General features: G+C 56.7%; 1 protein-coding gene across 8 annotated transcripts in view; it reads left to right on the forward strand.

Moving 5' to 3' along the window:
* EVL (Enah/Vasp-like) overlaps positions 1 to 27,888 on the forward strand; it is a 134,383-nt gene that overhangs the window by 95,645 nt on the left and 10,850 nt on the right. For all 8 annotated transcript variants that reach the window (XM_072963701.1, XM_072963703.1, XM_015243348.3 and 5 more), the window contains exons 4-8: positions 19,588 to 19,651; positions 22,004 to 22,074; positions 22,812 to 23,041; positions 23,833 to 23,954; positions 26,869 to 26,929. In XM_072963701.1, coding sequence (XP_072819802.1) covers positions 19,588 to 19,651; positions 22,004 to 22,074; positions 22,812 to 23,041; positions 23,833 to 23,954; positions 26,869 to 26,929 — 548 coding nt within the window. The remainder of the gene's footprint in view (positions 1 to 19,587; positions 19,652 to 22,003; positions 22,075 to 22,811; positions 23,042 to 23,832; positions 23,955 to 26,868; positions 26,930 to 27,888) is intronic.

Raw genomic sequence — 27,888 nt, forward strand, 5'->3', positions numbered from 1 at the left:
CAAAGGAAGTACTTCCTTATACACTAAAGTGCTTATAATTTGACTTTCAGTTCCTGTAGGTTGTCAGGCCAGCTACTGTTACACACATTTATTCAGACAGAAGCTTCGGATTCAAGGAGGCCACACGTCTGCCAGAATCTTCCACTGGAACTGAGACTCAAATTTAGAGCTTCTGGTTTGAAAGCCAGTGTTTTTTCTGTGTCTCTGCACTGGCTCAGTAGGTCAGAGAGGAGGGTCAACAGGCCGTGAGCCCAGCCCGCCCCACAGCTCCAGACAATCTTCTCACTTTGGGGGTCACAAGGGCTCGGGCAGGGCCGCGAGCATGGCTCATAGTGGCGCATCACTGCCACCTGCTGAAGTGAGACCGAGGACACAGGCCTCGGTGTCCACGGGTCTGCTCCGTCACAACTCCCAGACCACTGATGCCAGCTCCAGAAAGCGTGGGCCTGGACCTCCTCTGGCCGCTGTCTTCAGTGGGGCACCAGCCGCTGGGTAAAGCCGCCAGTTGTCGGCGGGGGAGGCGTGTTTATGGGCTTTACCACGCAGCCTGGCTCGGCTTCCCTCCCTCCCGCAGGTGTGAGTTCACAGTTAGCTGCCTGATGGAGGCACTGCTTCTGTATGCTTTCACGTGAGCCTGCTTCCGACTTCCTGCGTGACCTTAAACAGGACCCTTCTCTTTGGGCCTCAGTTTCCCCATCTTTGATAGGAAGGGTACAGACTTGATCAAGGTCCCTGCAAGTCCTAGGCCTGACAGGTTTTATGTATATTGTCTAGACAGAGTGAATTCTAGTTCACTACTTAGAGACATTGTCACTGGAGCCAATGCTAAGAGCAGGTGAAACATGTGAAGAAACTGGAACAGCAGAATGTCCTTCTTTCGCCCTGAAGGACATCCAGGAGGCAGGATCCCTCACCATCCACAGCCCTTGTTTATTATTGAAAAATAGAAAATATGGACAAGTAAGCAAAAAATTACCTCTAGTCGCACAAGCCAGAGATAACTGCTGTTAACACTCATATATCCTTCCAGACTTTGTGTTCATGTGTGAGTGAACAGCTGTTCCCCAGAAGTAGTGTGTGCATACTGTCTTTTGACCTTTTCTCACTTGGCGCCACGGCATGAATGTCTTTCCCTGCCAGAGGCGGCAGACCTCCACCCCATTTAAGTGGCCAGCGTACTGCAGTGAGGACTGTAAAGATGTACTGCAATCTAACCAAGTCTTCAGCTTTTAAGTGTATCAGCTGTCCTCATTCTTCACTACTGTGCTCATGGAGCACAGGGCTCTCTTGTGTGTTTATGTTTGTGTGTGTGTTTTGTGTCTTATCCAGCTATGTCCTGGGATGTTTGTGAGTCAAACAGTATATACATTTCTAAGCTTTTATGTATCTTGCCAAAATGCCTTCCAGAGTGAGCGCAATAGTTGAAACCCTGTGCAGCCTGTGGGAGGCTCACCCGCTGCCCAGCCTGCGCCGGGGCCAGGCATCAGCACTCCTGCTGATCTTAGCGAACACAAGAGAAGGGAAAACATATCTTTTTTTTTTTTTGAGTGAAAGTGGATTTATTCAGAGAGATGCACACTCCATAGACAGAGTGCAGGCGTCTCAGAAGGGCCTCGGAGGTAGCTACACATTCCATAGGCAGAATGCAGGCCATCTCGCTCAGAAGGCAGAGTGGTGGCCCCAGCGCCATCTCTGTGAGATTGCCCCCTCCATACGACTCCCCGTTGTTAAATCTGTGTCCGCAGTGGTCACTGTGAGTCCAGGTGGGGCCGGCACCTGTTATCCTTGTCCGAGCTTCTGTATACTGCAGGGTCATTTTATTATAGATGACTTCTCTCTTTTCTGCCCTTTATTTTTTTTCTAATTTATATAGGTAGGTTATATAATCTATGAATTTCACTTCAGGATAATACAGGAAACATTACAAAATGTTTGTAATAAAGAGGGACCATTGGGTCTGAGAGGATGGGCTAGAAGTTTAGCAAAAATGAGACGAGTTCCTTCTTGCATCTTGTCTGTGGTCTCATTCGAGCATCGCTGAGCAGTGCCAGATGGATGGCGCCACGTCCACACGCATCTCACAGCTAAGAAAATTGAGCCCCAGGAAGGGAGGGAGTGCTTGGCCAGCCGCTTGCTGACCTGACCCATCAGGGAGAGAAGCTGGGGTCAGAGCCCTGTTCCTCTTCTCATCCAGAGACAAGCCCCATGGTCTGGTGGGGAGGATATGTGTTCTGGGGCCAGGGCACCACCATGTGAAGGAGAACAGCCCGTGCCCCCTCTTGCGTCTCCTCTACGCACTCCCCATGCCAGCAGCACTTCCCTATCAGGGCATTGCGCAGTTCCACCTGTTCTGACACCGCCTCCCCTCAGATCACACCGGGCCCCACAGGTTAATGGCTCCGTCCCCCAAGACTGCGCCCTTGGCCTTCAAGTGCCAGTCATGAGTCCTGGTTGTCACCTGTGCCTCTGTCCAACAGGCTGTAAATCGGAGGGTCCCATGACCTCCTTGGGTTCCATTAATTTGCTCAAGTGGCTCACAGAACTCAGAGAAACTTTACTTACTAGGTTACCAACCAGTTTACGGTGAAAGACGTACTTAGGAAGAGCCAAATGGAAGAGAGGCGAGGGGCACGTCCAGTGGCCGGGCGCAGCGCTTCCGTGCCCGCTCTCCCGTTTCGCCCACCCAGAAACTCTCTGAGCCCCGTGCTTTTGGTTTTTATGGAGGTTTCATTACATAGGCCATTGGTGGTTGAACCCAATCTCTGGGCAATCTTGCCTTCGGTGAAGGTGGAGGAGGCGGAGACAGAGAATTCCAGCCCACTGGTCGGAAGTCACTGCATTAACATCAACTCAGGGTGGTTGAAAGAGCCTGTTCAGGGTAGCAGTTTACACTCATTTCACCTCTGTGCTCTGAAGCTGTCAGGAAGTAAGGATATAACTAACAAAGATGCCTCTGTGGCTCTTAGGAAATTTCAAGGGTTTGGGGAGCTGTGTTCCAAGAACAGTATAAAAGACCAAATGTAAATTTATTATTATAAATCGCAGTGTCACACTTGGGTTCAGATTTCTTCCTTAGTGCTTACAAGCAGTGTGACCAGACAAGTCCCTCCATCTGCCAAGTGGGTGTAATAATGCCGTTGATGGCTGGGAGGTCACCTGACACCATACCTGTGTGAGTCCCCGGAACCTGTCGATGTCTCGGAAGCGAAGCTTGCTTCCTCAGGCTTCCTCTCCCTGCCCACCCAGTGCTGCTCTGCTTTCTGTCCACATTAAACTGCTTTAGAGTCTCTCAAACCTTCCCACAGTCCTTGTCCTGTCCTCTTTCATTGTTCCTGGAGGGCAGGGCCCCCTGACATGAGGCCCCAGGCTGATGGGATCCAGCCTCCTGGCAGAAGTAGGTTTTTGAGAAAACCTTCCCTGGCAGAGCTTCTGTATGTGTGGGAGACAGACAGTGGGGGCCCAGGAGGGGTTGAGTGGGACCCAGGAGGGAGCCCTGGGTGTCACGAAGCCGAGCTTGCGTTCTGCAGGTGGGACCCAGTGAGGGGAGGGACTTGCGGGGCTGACGCGGCAGGTCGGGGCAGAGCCGCAGCCGCACCCAGGGTTCCTCACACCACCCCAGGCAGCCCGGGCCTGACGCCCCGTTCCTTCCTGAGAGAGAATACCCACTGGGACCGGGCCCAGAGGGAGCGCTAGGGAGAGGGCTGTGGGGCCCGGGCGGCAGTGCGCAGGAGGGCCTGGGCAGCTTGGCTTCGTCCACTTTTTCCCTTCTGGTTTCCTCTAGTAAAATCCATCCGGCCTTCCCAATGGGCAGAGCAGCCTGCCCTGCCGGCCAGCCGCTCCTCTGTTCTTGCTCGAAGAACCACACTCTCCAGCTCACTTCCCACGGCCTCACCTTTCTTACTGTCAACTCAGTACAGAGTGGGGAGACCCCACATCGAAACTGAGGGTCCACTCCTCAGTTCCTGCTAGGACCCCAAGAAACTCTTCAAATCAGAGGCAGTGGCAACCCTCAGCTCACCTGAATCATAGATGTTCCCAGTAGGTCACCAGGAGTGACGAGGGGAGGGGGCCAAACTTCACGTGCATGTGACGGAGCCTGACTGCGGGAAGCAGGGAAGAGACGGCCCAGAGAGCCCCCACGGCACGGTCACGGTGGCGGGCCTTCCGCCCAGACCACCGGCATCTGGGCCCAAGAATGCTCCTGGCAGGCAGGCGTTACAGCCAGCACTGGAGGCAGGAGCCTCTTTCCCCAGAACCTAAGGGCTTGGGAGCCCCCGAGAGGGGCGCTGGGGTGCCTGTGTCCTGGCACCTGGACTTCTAGGGCGGGACTGGCCTCCTGGGACAGCGGTTATACCGTGAAGTGGCCTTCACAGCGTGGAGTCAGGAACAGCCGTGCTGTAGATGGGCCATTTGATCCTGGGCAGGACTCTTCTCTGAGCCTTCATTTCTTCATCTGTACATTGAGGTGGCCGTGCCTAGCTCAGTGAGATCGCGGGTGTACTGCATGGTTCTGAACTTCTGAGGCAGGAGTTCTGCAGACTGGCTGGCTTGACACGAGGGTACCTGGAAATTAGGAGTTAACCCCTCAGGGTGTGCAGGCTCAGTGTGGGGTGTGGATTTCCTGTAAAGGCTGTGGGCACAGGATTAGGGGCAGGAAGGCCTCAGGATGGGAGAGCTGTTGGAGGGCCGGACAGGGAGTGGGACAGAAGCTCACACAGTCACAGGCAACTTTGTTTACTGTTTTTGGGTTGAATGCAATGAATTTCAAGCTGGGTATTTTGTGGAGTTCAAAAGGTTTAGCTCGTGTGTCAGGCCCTCACCCTCATACTACCAGAGTAGTTCCACTTCACCTATTTTATCTATTGAGACTCCGCAAAAAAAGAAAAGAAACGCCTGGTAGCTGATGGCACCCACACGGGGTGAATTAAAGCACATGGTGAGGGGTTTATTTTCAGTGTCTTCAGATGGTGATGGTGTAGCCTATTCTTACTTGGTTTGCTTGTAATAACATCACTAGAACATTTCAAGACTTGACTCCCCTGATGCTGGGTGAGAAGTGTTTTCCCAGTTTTTCCAACGTCCCATGTCCCTAACCGATGCCCAGGGCAGCGTGCACGCACCGTGGGAAGGAGCCCAGGCCAGGGGCTTCTCATCAGCAGTGAGGCCCAGAGCCATTTCCTCACATGTTCCACCTCATAGCTCCTTAGAGCCGGGGCTGGATTTTACTTTTCATAAACCAATCTTCTGTTGATGATTACCTACATTTTTTGCCTAAAGAAAAAGAAATATGGAGCTGTCTTCATCTCCCTCTTGTGGAGGCCGTTGGCACCCTCCTGCGGTACTTGCATGGCCCTCTCTCTGAGGGGAACCAAGGACACCGCTCCCGGTGGCCCATCTTCCTCTCCTGCCTGCCCCCTGGTGGCCACATCCCACGTACCAGGGACCCAGGGACACGGCAGGCAGGGCCCTCGCGCGCTCTGCACCAGCACACCTCCTGTCCCCGTTCAAGCGCCACTCCTCTCAGAACCTTGCTCTTCTGAAGAGGCTCCATGGCAGGATTACCCGCTCCTTGCCCAAGCTCCCAGGGTGCTTCATTCATGCCTCCATCGGGATGGCTGACACCAAGGTCACTCGTTCCCAGCTTGTGAGTCGGTCCAGCTGGGAGGTCCAGAAGTGTCCTGTTTGTCTCTGGGCTCTCAAAGACCAGCACACTATCTGCCTTATGAGCTCCTGACACACCATACAGGTTAGGACCCCATGCTGGGGTCGCACTGGACGGTTTACACTGGAGAAGGGTGTGCCCGGAGCCCAGCCCCAGCCGGTCCCCCACACTCCTGGCTGTCCCGGTGGCGTGGTAGCCAGTCCCCAGCCGCTCAGCCCCTCTTCCCTTTCCTCATCTGTCTTCCCTATGGCACTTCTGGTGCAACCTTTCCCCAGAACCGGGTCAGTGCCACAGCCCCTGCGCGGCCTGGCTTCTGCCTGGCTTGTGTTCTCTCATCTGAGCTTCCTGTCTGCTGCCGACCCCAGGCCTGCGCCTGTGCCTGGAGCCCTTCCCGCTCTGAACATGCCGTGGTCCACCGGGTTTGAACTCAGGTTTGCTCGTTTAGACTGTGCGCCCATCGAGGGCAGGCGCCCTGAGGAAGGGCCAAGGGGTCTGGCGAGTGGGTGAGCACGCCAGCCATCACGCCGTCCTCCGCAGACAAGACACCGGTCCCGGAGCAGCCCCGCCCATGAACCTGGGCGCGAGGTGAGGGGTGCTATCTGTGATTGAGGGACATGGCACATAGAATTGTCTCACACAGAAATCGCACCCGTCACCTTGGCCCACCTCGCACCAGCCTAGACGGAGGAGCACCTTGTTCTCACCGACCGCCAGCTGCGGGGGCCCTGAGGTGTGGGGGCGTCGGACGTGGCCTGAGACAGGTCTGAGTTCAGGCCGTGCTTGTGCCGCCATGGCTGTGCCCTCGGGCAAGTCACTGTGCCTTTTTGAGACCCCTTTCTCCGTCTGTGGAAGGGGTTTACCTTACCTACCTCACAGGGTTGTTGTGAGGGTAACAGGAGGTGATGTTTTGTTTTGTTTTGTTTTGTTTGCTATTTGAAAAGAAACTAACATATCAGCTCCCGTGCTGATGCCTTGGGAGACTCAGAGAGGCCAGGCTGCTTGGCCTGGGATGCTGAGTTCAAGTCCAGTGTCTAAGGAGAGGCCCTGCCTGACCCTCAGGGCCCCTCTGTGCACACTGGCAGTACTCTATAGCCCCCTCGAGGTCCCCTAATTTCTGCGCATCCCACCAGCAGCCTGCTGCCATCACTGTCTTCCTTTCGAGAACTGCTGGTTTGTTCGCAGCTCCCTCCCTGGAGAAGGAAGACCTCCTTCCACCAGCCCCAGGATTATCTCCCTAACGCTGCTGGGAGGGTTTCTTTGGGGCTTTCGGTTTTCCATCCATCTGGCCTGGACACCACATGCCCTTTCAGGGCTCAAGAGAGCAAATGGTCCATGACAGGATGCCACCTCACCAGAGCTTGCCCAGTGCTTCTCAGACTGGGGCACGGTGAGCAGCCTGTGGTCGGCACAGGTGATTGACAGAAGTGACACCGACTCTGAGGGCAGGGGACAGCGTGCCAGGCCCATGCTCCAGGCCCTGTCTCATGCAACTGTGAAACCTTAAGCAAGCCATTTCATCACCTGAGCCTTCGTTTCCGCATCTTTAAAGTGGATGCAGTAACCACCTACAGAGTTGCCGTCAGACTCAAATGATGACATAGAGGAATGTGATTTGTAAGCTGTAAAGTACTTCAACATTACAAATTGTCCTGCTTTTTTCTGGAGCACCCAATCCCAAGACACCATCCTAAGTTCTCACTCCTCAAAAATGGCCAGAGTCATCACTGGTGTGGAAAGAAGCTGTGACCCTGCCCCAAGGCTGACCCGCATGCTCCTTAAGGAAGGGAACGTGTCTTCTGTTGCACCTACCCCGTCTCATCTCAGCCAGTCTCCAGCATCCTCCAGAAACTGTCAGGGACACACTAGGAGTTGCTGTTCCCACTGTAAGGATAAAGAAACAGGGGCTCGTAGCAGTAAGTGACTTGCCCAGGGCCACACTAGTGAATGACAGAGCCCAGTCTCCTGATTCACGGTCCAGGTCTCTGCCCAGTGGGCCAAATTGCCTGTCAAATAGATCCCGGTCAGCTGGTCGCCTCTATGCTTTCTAAGTCATAACCCCTCCTTGGGGTTGATCATGGGTGGTTTGTTATGGACATTTAACCTGGCCCATCTCTGTAGCCAAATACCTGCATCTTCTGAAATAAGTCAAAAATCAGCATCTTCCCTTTCTTCTTACCTAGGGTGTTAATATCTTTCCTAAAGAGTGATCATTTCCCTGGTCAGCCTCCTGCCAAGTTTTGCTCACATAAGATAAGAACCAGCTCAGGAGGAGGGTAGAGCTCAGTGGTAGAGTGCATGTCTAGCATGCGTGAGGTCCTGGGTTCAATCCCCAGTGCCTCCATTAAACAAACAAACAAACGAATCTGATTACCTCTCTTTCCCCCCCAGAAAAGTAAATAAATAAACAAAAATAATACATAAGATAAGAACCAACTCAAATATTTTAGTAAGTGACAATCCCAGGGACTCAGAAACCCAAGTGCTGAGCTTGGATATGACTTGCAGTCTCGAGAGTGGACAGGGAGTGAGCATTTGAGGCTCTGTCCCCACCTGCTGGTCTGCTACTGCCTTCATCCATCATTTATTCATTCAACAGACGACTGGGTGTCCATGATGGACACCTACTTGATTTGCCTGCTTCTGCGCTTATCCCCAAGTGGTCTGTTCTCCACAGACAAGGCTGATCTTTTCACGTCTAGGTCGGGCCAGGTCAACCCTTGCTCAGGACTCTCCAGCTAAAAGTCCTGGCTTGACCCAGCTTTACCACCGATTGGGTGGATGATTCATGCCTCTGAAACTCCATTTTCTGATCTATTACGTGGGGGATAATAGCTTGTCAGATTATTTGGGGAAGTAGACACAGTGATGTGAAAGCATCAATGTAGGTTATTCTTTTATGCAAGGTGCTCACAGACCAGCAGGAGCTCAGGCAGACACCTCCACAGCTCTAATAAAAGGTGGCCTGAGGACTGGCAGGCAGGGCCTAGAGGAGGAGCGGTCCCAATGGAGATGTCAGGTGCACTGCCCAAAGCCCCTGAGAGGCCTTGGTGCTGGGCTTGTGGGGCAGAAGCAGAACTTTCCGCATCGCAGGCAGAGGAACCGCGGGAGAAAGGCGGGAAGGGCAGAGGTTAGGCTTGGGGAGTGAGTCAGGGGCCTTGAACGCCAGGCGGGATTCCGCCTGTCCTGTAGCTGGCGTGTGGTGTAGCCGCAAGCGACCTCCCAGTCTCCAGAGTTCTTTCAAGTCCTGGGCCACTCATGCAGATTTTATATTCTGCTCTGTGGTGTATCTGTGCCTCTTTCCCTGTTTGGAATGATTTCCTATTCAATAAAACTGATGCTCCAGGAGCGTGATCTGTGCCCTCCTGTTTCTCCACATACCACAGAGCACCTCCGAGCAGTGGGCGCCCACCCCCGGGGTGGAAGGGTCTGCTGAAGGCATGGGGGCCCTCCTGGTTTAGGCGTAGTGGGCAGGGAGTGGCCTGCCTCAGTGACAGAGTGCAGGCACGGCCCCGCTCTTGTGACCGCGGCGGCCCAGGCACAGCTGGAGATGAGCCAAGCCAAGCATAACTGGCAGGACATTCTTACGTGATCTTGTCTGGAAATAACTTCCCTCCATTGGAGTAGAAAATTGAAACTAATTCCTTGTTAAAGAAACATTTACATTTAATACATTTAATTGACTAGTTCATAGGCTCATAGTATGAAAAAGGACCTTACAGGCCTTATCAGCCTAGACTCTTCGTTTTATAGATAAAAAAACTAGTTCGGAAAGTCTGGCTCCGGCAGACCCAGGGCTTCAATCCAGATGTTTGCTGACTGTGTTTTGGTGACACGCATCCCTCCCGATGCCCCTTGCGAACACTGCTATTGGAATGTCATTCCGTGCCTCCTGGAGCATCTAGCAGGTAGAGGGGGCAGGCAGCTCGGCCGGGGCCTGAGCCCGGCCGGTTGGTGCGGGCACACACCCGTGGGGTGTGAGTTCTGCGGGTCCCATCTGTTACGCCTTCTTCTGTTGGAAGTGACGGAGAGACTGAAGCCCAGACTGAATGAGCACACCGATCTGCTGGCCCCCTCTGAGGTTGTTATGACTTCACCTTCTGTTTTTCCAGCTGCTTGTGCCTCACATGTACTGCTTTTCTAAGTAGGTGTGGTCGGCCCATGCTAGCGGGGCAGGCCTGGAGCTGGGTTTCTGACCCCTGGATGCCGAGGAGAGAGACTGCTCCTCCCTCAGGCACCCCCCCACCATGCAGTTTTGTCCACATAGGCCATTGTAGAGCAGCCTCTGAAGAGACAGGAGGCTGACTGGGACAGGGCGTGGGATCGGAGGCTACGGGAGCGGTTCTGGGTCTGACTCTGCCCCTCGCTCGTCATGTAGGCAGATTTTTAATCTCTCTGGGCGTCCCTAGTCCAATGGGATAATGATAATACCACTCCAGGGGTGTGTTAGGAGAATTTAATGGATACAGATAATAAAATGTTAGTCACTCAAAATTGCCTAAGAAGGGGAGGAGCCAGCAGTGCTGAGCTGCACTGCAACTCTGGGCTGACTGACGTGCTGCTGGTCCACACCCCGACCAGTGGTGCTCTCGTCCTGTCTCAGGCAAAGACAGAGTGACAGTGACAGAGCTGGGACTCAGAGTTCTTTCCAGGGGGCACAGGGTGAGTGCTCCGTCAGTGGTGGGTCTGCTCTCAGCACCATGACACCGCCTCTGGCTCAGCCCACAGGTGGGAAAATTAAGTCCCAACGAGGGAAAGTGACCAGCCACCCCAGGCCCCAAAGCCCAGTAGAATTGATGTGTTTATCGTCCAGGGAAAGATTTGGACAGGCAAGGCCATGTGAGCCCTGCGTCAGGGAAAAGTAGGGTGAGGGGAGATGAGGTACCTGTCCTGGGCAGCAAGTCTCGAGGGTCCCAAATTCCTTGAAAGTCCAGTGTTGTACACATTTGTACACATTTGCATTTAGTCCAGGGAAGTAAAAAGGGAACAGTTAGTATCCACCAGGGAAGATGGTAAGGGAGGTGGTACCTGACCTGAGTATGTCACTGATAGAAACAGACAAGCCTGGTGAAGGTGGCTGGGGGCTGGGCCAGGCATGTTAGCGTGTGGGAGGCCTCCGGTCCCAAAGTGAGGGTTTCCCACGGGACCACAGTTTCCTGGCCAAGGAGCTGTACAGAAGAGCTGTAATGTCTGATGTTCCATGTGAAACCATGGGCTCAAGGAGACGGGCCTGAGACCAAGAGGCTGGCTGGGGGCTGCTGGAAAGCCCCCAGGTAGGAGGCCATGAGGCTGGGATCCAGGCAAGGCAGAGATTTGTGGGAGAGACAGTGTGTCGTGGAGACCAGTAGAGGGCAGAGAGCAGGAGAAACCCAAGTCTGACAAGGCGGGTGGGTGTTGCTTTCATGAGAAGATGCTAATGTGGATTTCAGACACGGAGGGTTTGGTGTGATGCCGGGTTGAGGCATGTCCCACGAACGTTCTTTGGCACTTTGCGCCATGCTCTGTGCAGGATGCTGGGGTCCAGAGAAGGGTGGACATGGGATTCGCTCGCAGGGAGCTCCCAGTTCAGTGGAGTAAACAGAATTTCCAATACTGGTGGTGAGAGCATCTTGTAGGACACTGAGGCCCAGGATCCCACAGCAGAGCAGGCGGAGAGGGAGAGCAGAAGAAGCAACCCATGCAGCCACCTGCGAAGCCAGGGAGGCCCCAGGGGACAGAGACTCACTTAACCTGGGCTGTATGGGCCCTGGGGCTTTACCAGTTAGGGGAGTACCGACAGCCTTCCCAGCAGAAGGAACAGCCACTGTGTCCACAGGTGTGACGGCAAAAAGGAGTCCAGGGCATGGAAGAAAGGCATTTGTGCTGGCAGGGGAAGGGTTGGTTTCCTGCGGGCCTTGGAGCCGCTCGGGCTGGGAGAGAAAACAGGAGAGGCAAGAAGGCTGAGAGAAGCAGGACAGGAGTCTGAGGAGCAGCCGGTGGGAAGCCCAGAGGGAGCCTGGGAAGAGCCGGAGGTCAGGCTGCACACTGCCTGGGGGCTCTTCCTTGTCCAGTCACCCCTTCCCTCCGGCTCCACACTCCCCTCGTGCCCTCCCACGGCCCACAGGGGACAAGAGGAGAGCAGGCCACCAGGGGAGGTTTCTCTGGAAGACACCCGTTGTCACCAGGGCCGTAGCTGGCCCCACGAGGGCCCTCCACGGCCCCCAGAGCTTTCTGGAGTCGGGGAGAGCAGAGGGCCCTGATAGGTTAGCTGGGAAGCCTCATTAAAGATTGAAGCACGAAGCCCATTTTACGGCTGGCCGGCGTATCGGTTTCCCACTGCCCAAGCCAGGCGGCTGAGGAAGGAGAGGTAAGTGGGCAGGATGCAAGCAGCGCGCCTCCCAGACTGCGCCCAGGGGCCTGCCCGTAATGGTCAGCAGGGAGTGGACCTTCCAGTGCTTCTGCTTCTGCCACTGCGACTGCACCGTGCTTTGCAGAGTGAGCTGTAGGTGACAGGAGCCCCCTCGTCCTTTTCCTGCTCCTCCTGGGGCCTCCCCCTTCGCTCCCAGGTGCTGTGGTGGCGGGGAGGGCATGAACTCTGGGTCTTGGGACGAAGTCGCTGTCGCTGACAGAGGGTGGAGGTGCTATTCTGCACTAAGACCTTGCAGAAATTTGGGCAGGGCAGCAGCATGCGGACTGGGCGTCAGCAGGTTTGGGCTCTAGTCCCAGAGTCCCGTCCACTTGGGGCGCGTGTGGCCTTGGGAAGTCGCTCACCCTTTCCAAGCCTCAGTTTCCCTGTCTGTAAAATAGTCCTGATGGTTGAGCCTTGGATCACTGAGCGAATTAATCACAAAAATGATGCAGAGATGCTTTGTCACACGGATGATAAACATGTGATAGATTTTATTGTACTTTATTCTGTCTGAGAGTCTTTTCAAGGTTGTGTGTCCTGAAAGGAGCATATTAGGAAAGGGAGAAGACATTTTACTAGGACAGTAAGTGGCCTGAGGACCACAGCCTGAGTGGGGCCAAGCAGGCTGGTTGGCGGAGCCCTGGCCTGGAAGCTGGGAGACCTGGGTTCCAGCCCCGTTTACCCCGTTCGGATGTGTTCGTAGGCAAGTCCCTCCCTTACCCCTGGCCTCAGGACCCCTCTACACCAGGAGAGGGGACACTGCTCACTGGCACTTGCTGTCACTGTTAGAGTGAGAGGCCTTTCCTCTCTAGAGTACCATGTTGGTGCTTAATTGCAAGGGCTGGTAGGTGCTTCTTCTTGTATGGCCTTGGACAGTTAGGCCCTCTCTGAATTGCAGCCTTTGTGTCTGTACATGCTGACCTCCAGGGTCTACAATCACTAGATACTGGCCTCTTAGATACAGCTTTAACCGCTACTCACCCTGGGGCTGAGCCGTAACTGGCAGGCCCAGGTCTGAGGGTCTATTACAGGATTGCAGTGGATGATAAACGAACTGACTCTGGTGATCCAAGTGAAAACAAAGCAAACTGCCTCATGTATCAGCCACTGTGAACCTAAATTCATTGGTAAGGACTGGGAAGAAAAGGCACTAGAAGGTCCACATGCAGGTTAGCTTCAACCAAGCACCTGGCCCGGCAGTGAGTGGCAGTCAGGATTTGTCTGTGCTGAGCCGAGCTCAGGAAGTGGTTAAGCATCCCTGCCGGGGCTTCCCAGGCGCAGAGCTGGTGAGGCAGCTGCCTGTCTAGCCCGAGCCAAGCACCAGCCTGCTGGTGTGGACAGAGCCCTGGGCCAGGAGACACTTGTCCTGGGCACTGGTCCCAGCTCTGCCACCAGTCCCTGTGTGGCCTTGGCAAGGTGGCTCTGAAGACCACGACCAGGCCAGGTCATAGGCCCAGATCACAGGCTCCATTCCCATGTGGCCACTTGCTTGCTTGTCAGCAGAAACCTTGACACAAGAGGGGAAGGCTGAACCCCATCCCAGAGTGTCTCTCTGAGCCAACCAGTGGAGGAGCCTCTGGAGAAAGAAGGAGCCGGCCAGAGAGATGGTGCTGGGAGGGGCTCCGAAGGGCTTGGGCTATGCCCAGCCCAGACCAGGTGGCTGTCTCTTTCTGGCCAGAAATTCCATCAGGCGTCACTGAGCAGGTGCTGGATCCTTTGTTTCTGGCGCTGTTGGAATCTCAGGTTCCATCTTTTCAGGAGGCCCAAGGGTCGCCTTTCCTATAGAGACTGCCTGGAAACCTAGCCTGTCCCTTCTGTCCCAGAGGAGCTAGGGCCAGTGTCCCAGGGCCTCATAAATGTTAATGGGCAGCAGGAGTACGGCCTTTCTCAGGAGGAGGCGTCGCAGTGCCGGGGCTCGTCTGCCACCTTGGCTGCGTGATTGAAGTGCGGCGCCTATGCCGGGAGCTGTGTGGCTGCACCGGCTGACTCCGAGTGGAGTCACAGCGGAGCCTTGTCCCCTCCTGAGGACTCTTAGCCTTTTGTTTCTTTACCATAAGGTGATGCATCCTGCTTGTGCATAATTTGGAAGTTCAAAAGGAGAATACCACCGTGATCCAGAGATAGCCACTGTTAGCATTTTGATGTAGTTCCTTCTTTGTCCTTTTAAATTGTGAAGATTTACAACTAGATGATCCTTGATTCCATTCTTCTCACTTTGTAGAAAACCCAAGCGCAGAGAGCCGAGGGGCTTAACTACTTAGTGGCCGAACTCCATCAAGAACACAGGTCTCCTGGCTCCAGTTTCCCTCTGCAGGGGATTTGTGTAAACTGGAACAGTCCAGAGAGACCACCCAGGAATGGAGAGGGACTGCAGAGTAGGGATGAGGGGCAGTGGGAGGGCTGGGGCTGTGTTTCCTGGGTGAGGAGCAGGAGAACCGCTCTCCACCATCCAGACCCCGGTCTGGTCCTAACCAGCACCCCGGGAGCAGTGCTAGCAAGCTGGGCTTCAGCTCGCTGAGAGGTCGACCTTGTGACTGCGAGAACCGCCCTCCACCGGGCGCCCCTGGGGTTTCTCCTTACTGGGGTTTGGGCACGAAGTGCCATCACCCAGGGCCAGACCCGGGACCCGTCAGGCTCTGCACACACAGCTCTGAGAACCTCTGGTGCAGATCCTTCTCCTGGGACAGGAGCATTTGCACACTCTTTGCCCAAGCACTCTGTGGACAGGACACCTGGGTGAGGACAGGCAGGATGGCAGCAGGCAGGCCGACCCACCGTCTCCCTCCACAGGTACTGAGGCTGCACCTCGGGGGCCGAGCTCCGGCCAAGAAAGGTGCACTAGGCATTTGAGCAGCAGCCCCTCTGCCTTCCCCATGGCGCCCGCCCTCTTCCTCTCTCCCTTCGCACTCCTGCTCCTGCTCTGTTGTTTCTTTGCTTGGCTCTTCCCGCTCCTCTTTAGGACCCACCCCGCTCCTCTTTAGGACCCACCCCTCTCCTCTCCCATCCCTTCTGCCCGACCCTTCCCCCCAACCAGGTGGAGAAGCCTCACCCCTGTTCTTGGGTTTAAGCTGGTTTCACTCTTTACCTGCTGAGTGGCCTCGAAGATGTCCCTTAAGTTCTCCAACTTTCCAGCTTTCTTCTGGATAAAATACGTATCACACCAGGGCCCCTGGATGGGTGCGGATACATGAGGTGACATTTGGGAGTCTCTGCACTGGACTCAGCACGTGGCCTCGTAGCTGCTTAGTGGACGTGAGCACCCCCACCCCGCCCCCTTGTCCCATTCCCTTGTGTTTGCCGGGAGCTGCCCACCGCTGCAACCTGCGGGGCCCCCTGCTCTAGTGTCTGCGGGCTTGTGAGGCCCGTCCCTGCTCAGCCCCAGCTTTCCCCCCAGCTGTGACGTAAGAGCTCTAAGAGTACCCACCTGCTCGGTCTCAGCCTTTGGTTGGAGAGCTTTAGGCAGTTTGCCTGGGTCCTGGTCATTTATTTATTCAACAAATATTTGTCAAGTGTTGACCGTGTGCCAAGAACTATGTTAAGTGCTGGGAAAGTGAACAGGACAGTTATGTGCCAGGAGATAAGGAGTCGGGCTATGTGCCCTGTCCCTTTTGCTGTCTTTTCTGGCACATAGAGGCAGACATAGTGTGTCCTAGGGGACACGGGGCTGGGGCTGCACATTGCAGCGTGACCTGGGGTAGGGCTGAGGGGTCGGCCACTCTAGGTTCCTTCTCCCGGGAGCCTGATCATGTGCGGCCTTCCCCTCTCATCTGCTGTCCCCTGCCCCGTCCTGTTAAACAAGGGCAACTTCCCCCAAAGATGATCGCACTTCACGTTGGAATCTTGGTCAAAGACAGAGACTGCGGAAGCCTGCAGCAGGGACACAGTACCAGTACAGGGGTGCTGTCAGCCAGCCTGGGAGTAGCCTTATGCCCTCCCCACTCACAGGGGAGGGCCTGGGGGTGAGGCCTGACCAGGTCCATAGGGAGCCCCAGGAAGCAATGCCCCCACCACTCAGATGGCTCACCTGAGGACCCTCAGCCAGCAGCTCCCATCCCCTCTGACCAGCCTCCTCTCCCCTGCATTGCATCCTTCTGGGTGGGCTTGTGCTGTAGTGTAGCCATCCTCACCCTCCCCTCTAGTTTTGTTTGTCCTCTGTGTTCCCCCAGCTCATGACCCCCAAGGATAAAAAGACTTTCTCAGAGTCACCATCAGCTTTTGTAGGAGTGGGTGTCTGATGAGACTTAGACTTAAAGCTGAAACGTGGGCCTCGGAGAATGAGAAGTCGGCTCCTTTCCCGAGAAGCATCTGCAGGATTCGGAGCAGATGAGCCTCTGTGCCCTTGCTCCTTTCTGTTCAGAGGCTTCATCAGACACGGGTCACCCTCTGCCCTGGCTGGCCACCAGGGGGTGAGCTCTGCTGTGGGCTGGACCCACAAAACACCAGAAATTCACGGGCACTCTGCTCCTCCCGGTGTCTGTTCCGTGTTCCACATGAAGTGTTCCTGCCTTTGTCACGTGTACGTAGTGCCAATTAGGCTGTTTATTGTGACTTTGGTAAAAGCTGTTTGAGGTGAGTGAGAGAAAGGTAGGAGCTGTCTTAGGTGGAGCCCCCAGAGGGTGGGCCAGGCCCCAGCCTCTTGCAAGATCAGCTCTCAGGCTTGACAAGCTTGTGACACCAAGGCCAGTGCCACCGAGCGCCATGGCCTTGGGCAGGTCCCCTCACTTCTCAGAGCCACCAGCACCCATTCTGTGTACCTCCCGGGGCTGGTGGGACCAGCTGGGCAGTGAGGGCAGGCGGCAGGAGGCCGAGAGAAGGAAGCAGCTGCAAAGTGGGAAGCGAGGTGCCTTCTGACAGCACTGGCGCACCTTCCTGCTCCTCTGTGTCTCCGATTCCAGCTGTCTCCCTCAGAGGGGTCTCGTGGGCAGGGGCCAGAGCTGCCTGGGAGCAGTGAGGCCGGACTTGCCCTGCCCTGTGGAGGACCAGGCCGGCTGGGGGTGCTGGGAGGCCATCCAGCCCAGCAGGCAGAACGAGGAACCCAAGCACAGGACCACCGCAGACCACGCCGTGGGCAGCTGGCTGCCGGCTGGGGTCCTGACAGAGGGTGGGGAGCAGTTCCCGTGACAGAGGCCAGGCCAGGAGACGCAGGGAGACCTTTGAGCGCTGGCGGGGCCCAAGCAAGGCCAGCTCTCAGTGAGGGCGGGCTCCCAGCCTCAGGCCACGGGCCACACAGGAGCTCAGTCCCTGGAAGAAGGGCACGATCCAGACCACAGGCGTGGGCTCAGCAGTGGAGGCGGGTCTTGGGACGAGCCAGAAGCCCAGCTGTCAGGCCTGAGCCCCGAACACTGGGCTGAGGTGTCTTGAATCCTGCCTTGGCTGGGATGAGCGGGTGGGCACCTGTCCGCCAGGAGACACCTGAGCACCGTCAGGGGGCTGCAGCCCCTCAGCCAGCCAGCTCACTCTTCATTCTCCGGGCCAGTCTCAGCCAACACCACGGTGTGACTGAATTTAGGAAAGAAAGGAGCGTTTTGCAGGTAGTCTGAGCCTGGCCCTGCCCCTTGCTGCCTGTGACCCCTGAGCAAGTACGTCACTTCCCTCTTCTGGGCCATCTCCTCACCCATTACAGGCCCTCTTGGGAGCCATCTGGCTGGGTTGTGAGAAGTAAAACGAGTTTAAATTAAGAACGCCTTACACTGCCGTACAGCGGTGTTATATTCGCTCTCTGGTTTCCTGAGAACAAGGAGGGGAGGAGCCTCGCAAGTGGGAGAGAAGAGAGAGCCCCTCGCTGTGGATTTTTCTTTAATTGGGAATGTTTATTTACTTTATGAGACTTTAAAATTTTTCTAATCTCTGAACATACTTACGTGTTATTTATAGTCAGAGAAACTAATTTTTTAAAAAAGCAGTATTATTATTATATGTTAAATAAAGCAAAAAAATGTGTTTAAAGACAAGGAAAGAAAACTATTATTTATTTCACACCTACTGTGTGCCAGGCCACTGACACTTACAGAGGCACCACTGTAAAAAGTACACAGGCGCCTCTCCTGCCCATCCTCTGAGAACAGCGGGAGGCACTGAGCAAGGTCAGACCCAGGCAGGTCCACCCAGGGGAGGAGCTTTCCCTCTAGTGCTGGGAGGCCCTCCTCCCATCAAGCAGCTGGCCCTCTGCCCACCATCTGGGCACTCTCCCTCCTCTTTCCCCAACCGAAGCATCCACACGGGGCCAGGAAGGGGCAAAGCCTGCCTCACTGAAAGCTTGCAAGAAGCTCATGCTGGGGCTTAAGGACCAGGCACTGCCGCATATGGAAGCTACCCTCCAGCCTGGAAAGGGCTGTCACACCTGGTGATAGAGGTCAGGCCTTCGTCGGTGGGTGTGTTTGTGACCTCGGTGTAGGACCGAACTTGCTCACCTGGAGTGCTTCCATTGCTGGCATCATGCTAGGAGTGCCTGCTGGGAGGCACAGAGGGGTTCCTGTGCTGGGCAGGAGGTGGCCTTAGAATCAGATGACCTGTTTCAGCTTTGAGATCCTGTTACTCACTGTCCCATTGTGCCCTTGATCCAGGGGACCACCTGCTAATCCCTCAGCTGCTGGAAGCACCTAGTGGGAGAGGCCCTCTGCCCATCATATTTTGTCATAGGCTGAGCGCTGCTGGCACCTCGTCCCAGGGAGGAGACAGCACCCCTTCCCCACCTGGGCAGTGGGGCCTGAGACCAGCTTGCCCGGAGTCCCTCCCCTGCCACTGTGACTCTCTGCAGTTCCCCAGGGACACCTGAGCTCGCAGACAGAAGGAACAATCAGTTCTGTCTCAGACTGGAGCAAAAGCCTGATTTTCTTATAAATGTAACAGCACCAGCCCATCTGAACACGAGATACACACCGCAGACCTCGTCTGCTCCGGGCCCTGCCTTCGGGGTCCAGGGCGGGAATGTGGCTCCGCAATTGCTCCATCAGTGACGGGCTCGGCCACCTCTGCCTCCACTGTCTCTTTCCCACCCCGCACCTGCAGACTCTTAGATGCAGGCGGGAGGGCATCACGTTGTGAGGAGCATGGATGTGGCCAGACTCGGTGCTGAGACCCTGGCTCTGACACTTGCCTGCTGTGGGTCATTCCTTTGCTCAAAAGGCAGAATAAAATGGATCTACTGGACTTGGTGATTTTAGTTAAAACAGCTTTGTGGGACATGAAGAGGCCAAAGGCAGATGTTAGAGGGTTGAGGGGACAGTGGCAAGTGAGGAAGTAGAAACAGCAAGTGCAGTTTGAGAGGGGAAGAGAGCGAAGGGTCAGCAGCTCCAGGGGATGATTCTGAACTGTGTGAAAAATAGGATCCCGTTTATTGGCTCCAAGGGAGGAGCCACAAGAAAAGGAGAAGGAGGTGACTGAGGCTGAGATGGGGATGGGGTATCACAAGGGTGAGAAGCAGCTGATGAAACCATCTCTGCTGAGACCAGGAGGGGCAGAGGCGGGTGGAGTCCCAGCTGTGTTTGTCGGAGTCTCCTCTCTGCTGACCGTTGTGCTTCTGTGCTTCTCTGCCCTACAGGCCCCTCCACCCAGCGTCAGGTGCAGAATGGCCCCTCTCCTGATGAGATGGACATCCAGAGAAGGTAACCGACCGCCCGGCAGGGGCCAGCCTGGAGGATACAACTGAGGCCAGGGCCAGCACTCCCAGGGAGACCCTGGGGGTTGGGGGGGAGCAGGCCTGACCAGAAAGGAAGGGGGGCAAGTTTCATTGCTGCTTTGCCAGAGTGACGATGAGAGCAGGGGGTCTCGTGGAGAGAGAGCACTACCAACTTCCAGTCCTGCAGCCCTCGTGACAAGCTTGGCTGTGCCCTGAGAGTTGTTCACCTACTGACTTCAGCACTCCCAAGTGTGTCAGGGGGCAGTCGTCGTGAGATTCAGGGCTGTGCTGCAGGGGATGGGCAGACAGTCCCGCCAGGCCTGTGACTGAGGCCTGTGGCCTTGGCCCTGTCCTGTGCTGCTCACCCCTTGCTGCTTGCCCCTCACTCTGCCCAAAGGCCTCGTGAGCCCTGGTCCTGCCACTCTCTTGCTAGATGCCTTGGGCGGGTGCCATGGCCTCTCTAGAGGATCTTAGGTTCTTAAGCACCCTGCCCCCTAGCCGCTCACCTCCCAGCTGAGGCCAAAGCAGGCAGAGGCCATGAGGGCACTTTGTGAGCTGCACCTGCTCTTGGATACCTTGGCCAGGGCTGTGCTGTAGTCCTCCTTGAGCCAGCCTATGAAGGAGGCCGCTCCCATGGGATTTAGACCATAGGGTGACCACCTCCCCAGCCCCCTCCAACGAGGAAGAAGGACCAGTGCCATGGTCCTGAAGTTACGGAATAGGTCATGGTGGCCAAGGAGGGAGCAGCATCCCCCGGTCACATTGACAGGAAAGGCAGGGCCAGGGCTTGAACCTGGTCTGTATCGCTGGGGCGGGGCTCTGCGCCTCTGAGAGGCTGGGAGTCCCAGCTCTGTGGGAGCTGTGCTGCGGAGGCAGGCCTGGTGCAGGCCTCCTCACCCAGGTTCTCCGAGGAGGACGTCGCTGCAGGGGCCTGTCATGAGACTCGCGGAGCCCCGGGCTGGGGGCTGAGGAGGCCGCTGTCCCCCCACCCCTCACCCGGCAGCAGGGCTCTCAGGGCGTTCTCTTCTCTAGCCTCTCCTGCTCTGAGCATCTTCAGGCCTCGTGGTGAACTTTGCAACCTTGGGCAAGTTACCGCCATAGGCCTCGGTTCCCTGTTTGAAAATGACAGTGTTAACCCTTGGTCTGCTGGTCTCAAGCAAATGACATAGAGACAAGAATATGTTTCCTAGAGTGTGTGCAGGTGGGAGCGGTTCCGGTACTGTTTCTCAAATGAGCCAGCTGAGGCTCAGAGAGTGGAAACCACTTGCCCAAAGTGAGTGAAAGTTAAAGGCAGAACCAGGGCTGGCAGTCTAGTCTGGCCCAGAGAAGAGCGTGTGGGTCCTAAACAGACCCTGCGGCTGCTATCACAGAACTGTTTTGCACCACACACCTCTCTTCCCCACCACCCAAGTCCAGAGTTCAAGGCCACTGTCTGCAGAGAGCCGTTCAGTTTCATCTGCAGTCCACTGTCCCCGAGCCGAGTGATCCTTGAAGGTCAGTTTGTCAACTTCAGGGGTCAAAACATCAGGGATAGCCACAGGGCTCAGTGGGCATCAGAGCAGCCCTCGACCCCACGCTCGGTTAGGGGGCCGTTAGAGCTGGCTCTCACCAGTTAAAGCCTTGCTGCCCTCCCTGGTTGACACGTTCCCTCAAGCCCCTCCTGCCCCAGCATCTCAGCGCCAGATTCTGTGGACGTGTTTGTGGGTCAGTGTCCTCATTCGACCGGCCTTTAAGAGCAGCCCAAGGCCACCCTGCCGAGGAGCTAGGAGGTCAGTTCCTGCTGAGGCACACCTAGCCCTGCGGTGCAGCCTTCCGATGGGCCTCTAGGTGGACGCCAGGCCTGTGGATGGAGTGAGGATGTGCAGCCTCAGTGTCCACTTCTCTGACAGCCAGCAGTGCCTGAAAATTGACCCAGGAAGCTAAGCCAGGTGCAGTCAGAACAGGGGATCCTGAGGTTGTGTCTGCTGAGGCCGTAGGCCCCCAAGTCAGGTGAGCTCGTCCAGCCTAGGGGAAAGCTTGGTCACTTGGCCAGATGGTCACCTGAGCCTTTATGAGGGACCCCCTGCTCAGGTGTACTGAGACCCAGTGGGCTACTGGCGCTCACCTGTCTGGGGGCCTGGAACCGGTCACGCGCTCGGCCTCTGTCAAGTGGGGCGGCAAGCCCAGCGGCCGGGGCCCGGGGGACCGAGGCAAGCTCATCGCTCAGCCCCCAGGCCAGGTGCACGGCGGGCTTCCAGGGTCACCAGTGAAGCCTGCTCCTGCTGCCTGGGCTCCGACACAGAGCTGCCTTGTTCTCGCTCCGAGAAGTCAGCCCCATTCTGCTGTGATCGCTTTTCAGACAAGTGATGGAGCAGCAGCAGCACCAGCAGCAACGCCAGGAGTCCCTCGAGAGAAGAACCTCGGCCACAGGTGAGAGCCCCTCAGGGCCTGCTTCCAGCCCCCACGCTCGGATGGTGCCCAGGGACACACTGGCCACTCTGTGGCGAGCTGCTGGTTGAGTAGGCCTCAGACTGTGACAGCCACATCAGGTGAACGTCAGAAAACAAGAGAACAGAGCAGAGGGTGAGGGGATTAGCTCAGCCTGGCCCAGCCCCTGCACACCAGCCTCTGGTCCTCCCACCATCATTCCCTGAGTGGACCGTGTCTCAGGCACCATAGGAGCGGCTAGGGATGCTGCAGTAGACAAGGATGCAGCCCTTTGCCCCAGGGAGCTCACTGTCCACTCGGGGAGACAGAAGAATGACCCTGGGTCAGTCACAACTGCATCTCAGGGACTAACATCTGCCAATGCCTCGCAGGGTGCTAGGTGCTGAGAAGGAGCAGAGAAGGAAAGAAAGATTCAGTATGTGCCACCCAAGAGCTCCCTCTCCCACGGGAAGACCACAGATGAGTAACAGAAAGTCAGCTGAGCTTAAGGGACGTTAAGCAAGTACGAGACACTGCGGGTCCAGCCAGCCCCCAGAATGTTAGGGAGACCAGCATAGGGAGTGACTGGAACAGCACCAAATGCATCCTGTGGGGGCTTCCTGGAAGAAGCAAACTTGAGCTGTTCCTCATCCCACAGAGGAGCAGGCTGCCCCCTGTCCCTGCTCCCAGGGAAGCACCAGCTGAGGGCTGGGGACTGACCAAGCCCACTGCTGTTTCAGGACCCATCCTCCCACCGGGGCATCCCTCATCTGCAGCCAGCGGCCCCCTCTCATGTAGTGGGCCTCCACCCCCACCCCCACCCCCTGTCCCACCTCCCCCAACGGGGGCCACCCCCCCTCCGCCACCCCCACTGCCAGCTGGAGGAGCCCAAGGCGCCAGCCACGACGAGAGCTCCGTGTCAGGCCTGGCCGCTGCCCTGGCTGGAGCCAAGCTAAGAAGAGTCCAGCGGGTAAGCATCCCTGGGCACCGGTGGGTGGACAGGGGACTGGGCTGAGGGGCAGGTTTCCAACTGCAGATGGGAGGACCCTCCCCTGTCAGGGGTGCCCCGACCCCGACGGCACCTCCCACCTCCTCAGTCGTGGCAGCGCCGTGTGTCTGAGCCGTGAGGGCTCCCAGGCATGTGAACTGCTTCTGACCCTTCGCAAGTAGAGCAGAGGTATCCCCTCGTAGAAGAGGAAGTGGAGGCCTGGTCGTCTGAAGTCTAAACGACTTGTTCAAGGCACACAGTTTGTCAGTTGCAGAGTCTGGACTCCGGCCCGGGGTCTCCTGAATTCAAGTCCCTCGTCTCTGCACCTCATGTCCTGGAGATCAGCTCCCTCCGGCTCGCCCTCCCCGGCCTTCCGCAGTGTCCTGGAAGGTGGGGCTTCTCGAAGAAGGCTGCGTGTGCAGCTGTGGTTCTAAGAACACCTCTAATACAGAATTTGACCTCCTTCCCAAGAGCTGTCCCTCCTCGCCAGCCCACTCCTGTCATGCTGGTCTTGGCAAGGGCGCTGACCATGTGCCCGTGGACCTGGGCCGTGTCTGCTGACTGTGATGACACTCCAGTCCTGCTTGTTCTCAGGCCTCTGGTTTCGTCAGCAGCACATGGGTTGGAACTGGGACTGGATGGCCCCAGGCCGCTCCCAGCACTGTCTTTGCAAGAATGACACATCCACACTCACATTTGTCCACCCCCTTTTTCCGCTAAAGTAGTGTCCTGCCATGGGCACCAGGCTAAAACACGACATCCTTTCCCCTCAGCCGGAAGATGCGTCTGGAGGCTCCAGTCCCAGCGGGACCTCAAAGTCTGATGCCAACCGGGCAAGCAGTGGGGGTGGAGGAGGAGGCCTCATGGAAGAGATGAACAAACTGCTGGCCAAGAGGTGAGTATTTAGGCTTCCCCTAAACCCCACTGCTTGTCAGGAGGCTCCTGCTCCCCAGAATCGAAAGGAGCCGCCCGGCCAGCCCCAGGATCCACATCACCTGCGTTCAGCTGAGCAGGGGACTGTTAATCAGGTTTTCGCTTCTCCAGGGGTCAGTCTGAGACATCAAGCCAAAAGGAGTCCTCTAAAGTCTAACTTCTTCCTCATTTCATTTTAACGATGCGTGTCAAAGCGTCTGCCGTGTACCAGCCTTATCCTGAGCAGAGGGAGATTTGGGGATTGTTTCAGAGGTAGATTCTGAGGGGGGCGAGGAGATTCCCCCATGGTGAATGCGTGGAGGGGCCCATCTTGTGGGGGCCATTATGAAGGACACAGGAGAAGCAGTGATGAACTGGCAGGAGCTCAGAGGACATCACCCCTCAGAGGTGGAACCGCCATTCCCTCCATGTCCCGGTTGGGCCCTGGGGCCCAGTGCCTGGCCATCCAGCTCCGTCTGCACCAGCAGGTGTGGCTCCAGCTGAGCCAAGGCCATCAGCCTATGCTAGGGCGCTTGGTTGTTCCCCAGCTGAATTCTGAGCAGATGGGGTGATCAGACAGCTCCCTCTCGGGAGAGCTACAAAGCTTGGGTTTACTTGTAAATGTGGCAGGGCTGCGGGAACGTGCAGACACGGGTTCCCAGTGCTATGGCTGACCTGGGCACACAGGGCCCAGGAACGGGCTGTGCCTGCCAGAACGTGCCTTGTTGTCCAGGTGACCCCTCCTGCCTTCTCTCAGTCTCTGGGTTCTTCCCGCTGCCCCCACGGTGGCTGGCGAGAGCTCTCTGTGCCAGGTCTTTGTAAAACCTGCACAGCCTTGCAAGGACGCATGGGAGACAGGCCCACACAGGGCAGGTAGCTGGTCTGGCCGTGACAGCAGGGGCTGGCCCAGGGCCTCTGTGCACACAGCACCGGGGGAGCCTGCCACAGTGGAGTAGGAGCAGGAGGTGGATCCACAGGCCAAGCCTGAGCTGCACAGGTGCCAAGGGGACGGGCTTTGAGCAGTTGTTGTACAGTGACTAGGAGGTGCAGGGCGACTGGCTGCACAACGGCAGAACACCTCCAGGGGGACCCGGGAGGGCTTCCCAGAGGAGGTTCCACGTGTTCTCCGGGGTGAGGCAGGAGAGGCGAGCACCCCTGGATCCGGGACGTGCAGGAGCCTGACCAGACCTCAGGCTGGAAGGGAGGGCCTCGATGTGCAAGTGTGTTGGATTGTGTTCCAGAGGGGCCTTGATAAAAATAGATGTTTTTTGAAAAGAAAATACTCACACGCTCCCCAAGTCCAACACCATGTGTTCACAATAACAACTTGGCCTAGATGGTTTAGGCCAAACAGAGGAAGTTTCTGAGAATAGGAAGAGGCCAGTGTGCCAGGAGCCGGGAGACACCAGATGCTGGTGGCAGGGCCAGGAGCCCGAAGAACAAGCGCATTGCACAGCCCCGCAAGGATCAGTCGCTTTGCTCTTGGAAACCCATCTCGATGAAGGATGCTGGGTGGACCCAACAGGAGACTGCCCTCACAAGCTGTTTCTTTGAACGAAGTTCCTTTCGAGTTCCTGCCTCCTCCCTCGAGAGCGCGGCCGAGCCCTTTCTCCAGCGGCAGAGCCCAAGGGAATCGTGTCGCTGGCAGTCGCTCCACGCCAAGCGCTTCCACACATGTTCCACACAGTGGCTCTTCACAGGACTGAAGGCCTGGTCAGCTGTATGGTTTTGAGATTAAAGGCTGGCTCTGGGTAGGAAGAGGTGTCACAGGCACAGTGGCAGTGGCAGTCCAGGGAGGAGCCGGTGGTGCTTGCACGCAGCGTTGGAAGGGAAGACGGGCAGACAGATTGGAAACAGTGAGGAGAGAGGACTGACCAGGTTCTCTTGTCTCACGTGAGGGAGAGCCTGGTGATGATTCCTAGGCTTTGGAGGGGAGTGGTAGGTGGGTAGCCCTGTCCTTCCCGGGATGAGAAGACTGAAGAAGGAGGCCCCTGTGGCCAAGGGGGCTGGGGTGTGGGCTGGTCCCCCAGCAGGTGACAGCTGGCTGGTGGCCCTCACCCTGCCACCATCAGGCCAGCTTCCCACCTGAGCGACAGCTCACCTTGTGAGCTCTGAGGGTTGTGTTTGGGTGGCTCCACCAAACTGAAGTTCTCCAAAGCCGTATCTTTGGAGAGTAAGAAGGGCCTCCTTGTGCAGATTTGGGAATTAGCCACACGTAGCAACCACCGAAGCCAGAAAGGAAGAGTGAGTTTTCAGAGCGAATGAGAAAGGAAGTCAGCCATGGGGCGGGGGGGCGGTGCCTGATGGGCTCAGAGGGCGTCTGTTGGGGTCTTTCTGAGCATGTGCAGCTCTTCCTGCGTCCAGATTGGGGAGGGTGTGGCTGCTGAGCCCAAGGGTAGGAGGAACTTTAGGATAATGGAAAATGGTTCCATCCCGCCTCCCACAAGGCCATAGGGCCGCTTCCCCAAGCCAGTTGGCCTGTAGACAGGATGCCCCCAGAGCCTGACCTATGACAGGACAGCTCTCCTGCCCCTTGTGGCCAGGCCTGGGAGAACCACTGCCACCTAGCCTCCCAGCAACCTGGACAGGGTGCAGACCAACTTCCCTGACCCCTCAGGTGCCATAAGCAGAGATAGGAAGCCCTCAACCCCCCACCTCTCAGCCCAGACCAGCTCTGTATCCGGGGTCCTGGGAGCAGCACAGAAGGCCTGGACACTCCCCCGGGCATTGCCACAGGCCAGATGGGTGCTTGGACAAGTTGCCTGCTTCACACAAAGCGGAGCCAGGCCCCACCTGTCAGAAAAAGCCTCTGAGGACCAAGCTGTGTCTACCAGAGAGGTGTCGGCCAGTTGGAAACCCCCAGGAGCTGATTGTGTCTTCTTCCTCCTTTGTGTTAGGAGAAAAGCAGCCTCCCAAACAGACAAGCCAGCTGATAAAAAGGAAGACGAAAGCCAAACGGTAAGCAAAGCCCACTGCTCGCCCACTCGCTGGCGTGAGCAGACCAGGAAGGCCCCTTGGCCCCAGACCAGGCCTGGCCCAGGGTGGACTGTGGTGCACCAGGCTGGACATACATGTGATAGATGCTTCACCAGGTGACTTGTAGGAGGACAGGGGGGACAGAAGGCCTGTGGTTCTCACGTCCATCCTCCCTGCATGGTGGGGCAGGCCCTGCTCACTGAGCATCTGGCAGACGCTGCTCTGCTGGGAGCCCACTGTCTCACCAGGGAATCCAGTAAGAGGCAGAGGAAGATCTGGCCCAGAGGTGCCTTGAGGGAAAGGCCCGGAGGCTGGGGAGCCCAGAAGGGCCCCACAGACAGATCTCAGCCTCCTCAAGGGATTCGGGGTTCGGAGAGTGAGCTCACTGTAGGGAGCATTGCTAGAAAACCAGGGCGGCTGTTATTTTCCAGTTCTGTACTGAGAAGACTCCGCTCGCATCCATCAACTCCAGTGAGAGCTGCAGGTGAGCTGGGCGGAGGAGCCCTGGACTCCGGCTCTTGTCCCTAGCGGGCTTCCCACAACCTAGTCTGCCCGCCTCCACTTAGGGCAGTGATTTCTCTTTTCCTCCATGTTAAACTTTCCCTGTAAAAATAGACTCTTACTGAAATGGCCGAGTTTAGACCTAAACTACAAATGGTGTACAGGTTGCATCTCAGGGCAGAAGGAGACAGAAGATGCACAACCTCCAGGCACCAGCGTGCGCGCACTGCCCCACCTCCCCTGTCAGCAGGGCGAGGCTGACCCTGGGCTCCAGCCCTGCCGGAGATTTTCCCTCCCTCCGATCCCCATGCCTGGGCACCTGTGGTCCCCTCAGCGCCCCAGCTAACTCCTGCTCAGCCTGCAATCCTCTGCACACACCTCCCTCGCAGCCCCCTAGGCTAGGCTAGGCTCCCACTACTTGATCCCTGGGCCCCCCTCTC

This window comes from Vicugna pacos, chromosome 6 (genome assembly GCF_048564905.1).
Source record: "Vicugna pacos chromosome 6, VicPac4, whole genome shotgun sequence".
Classification (NCBI taxonomy): domain Eukaryota; kingdom Metazoa; phylum Chordata; class Mammalia; order Artiodactyla; family Camelidae; genus Vicugna; species Vicugna pacos.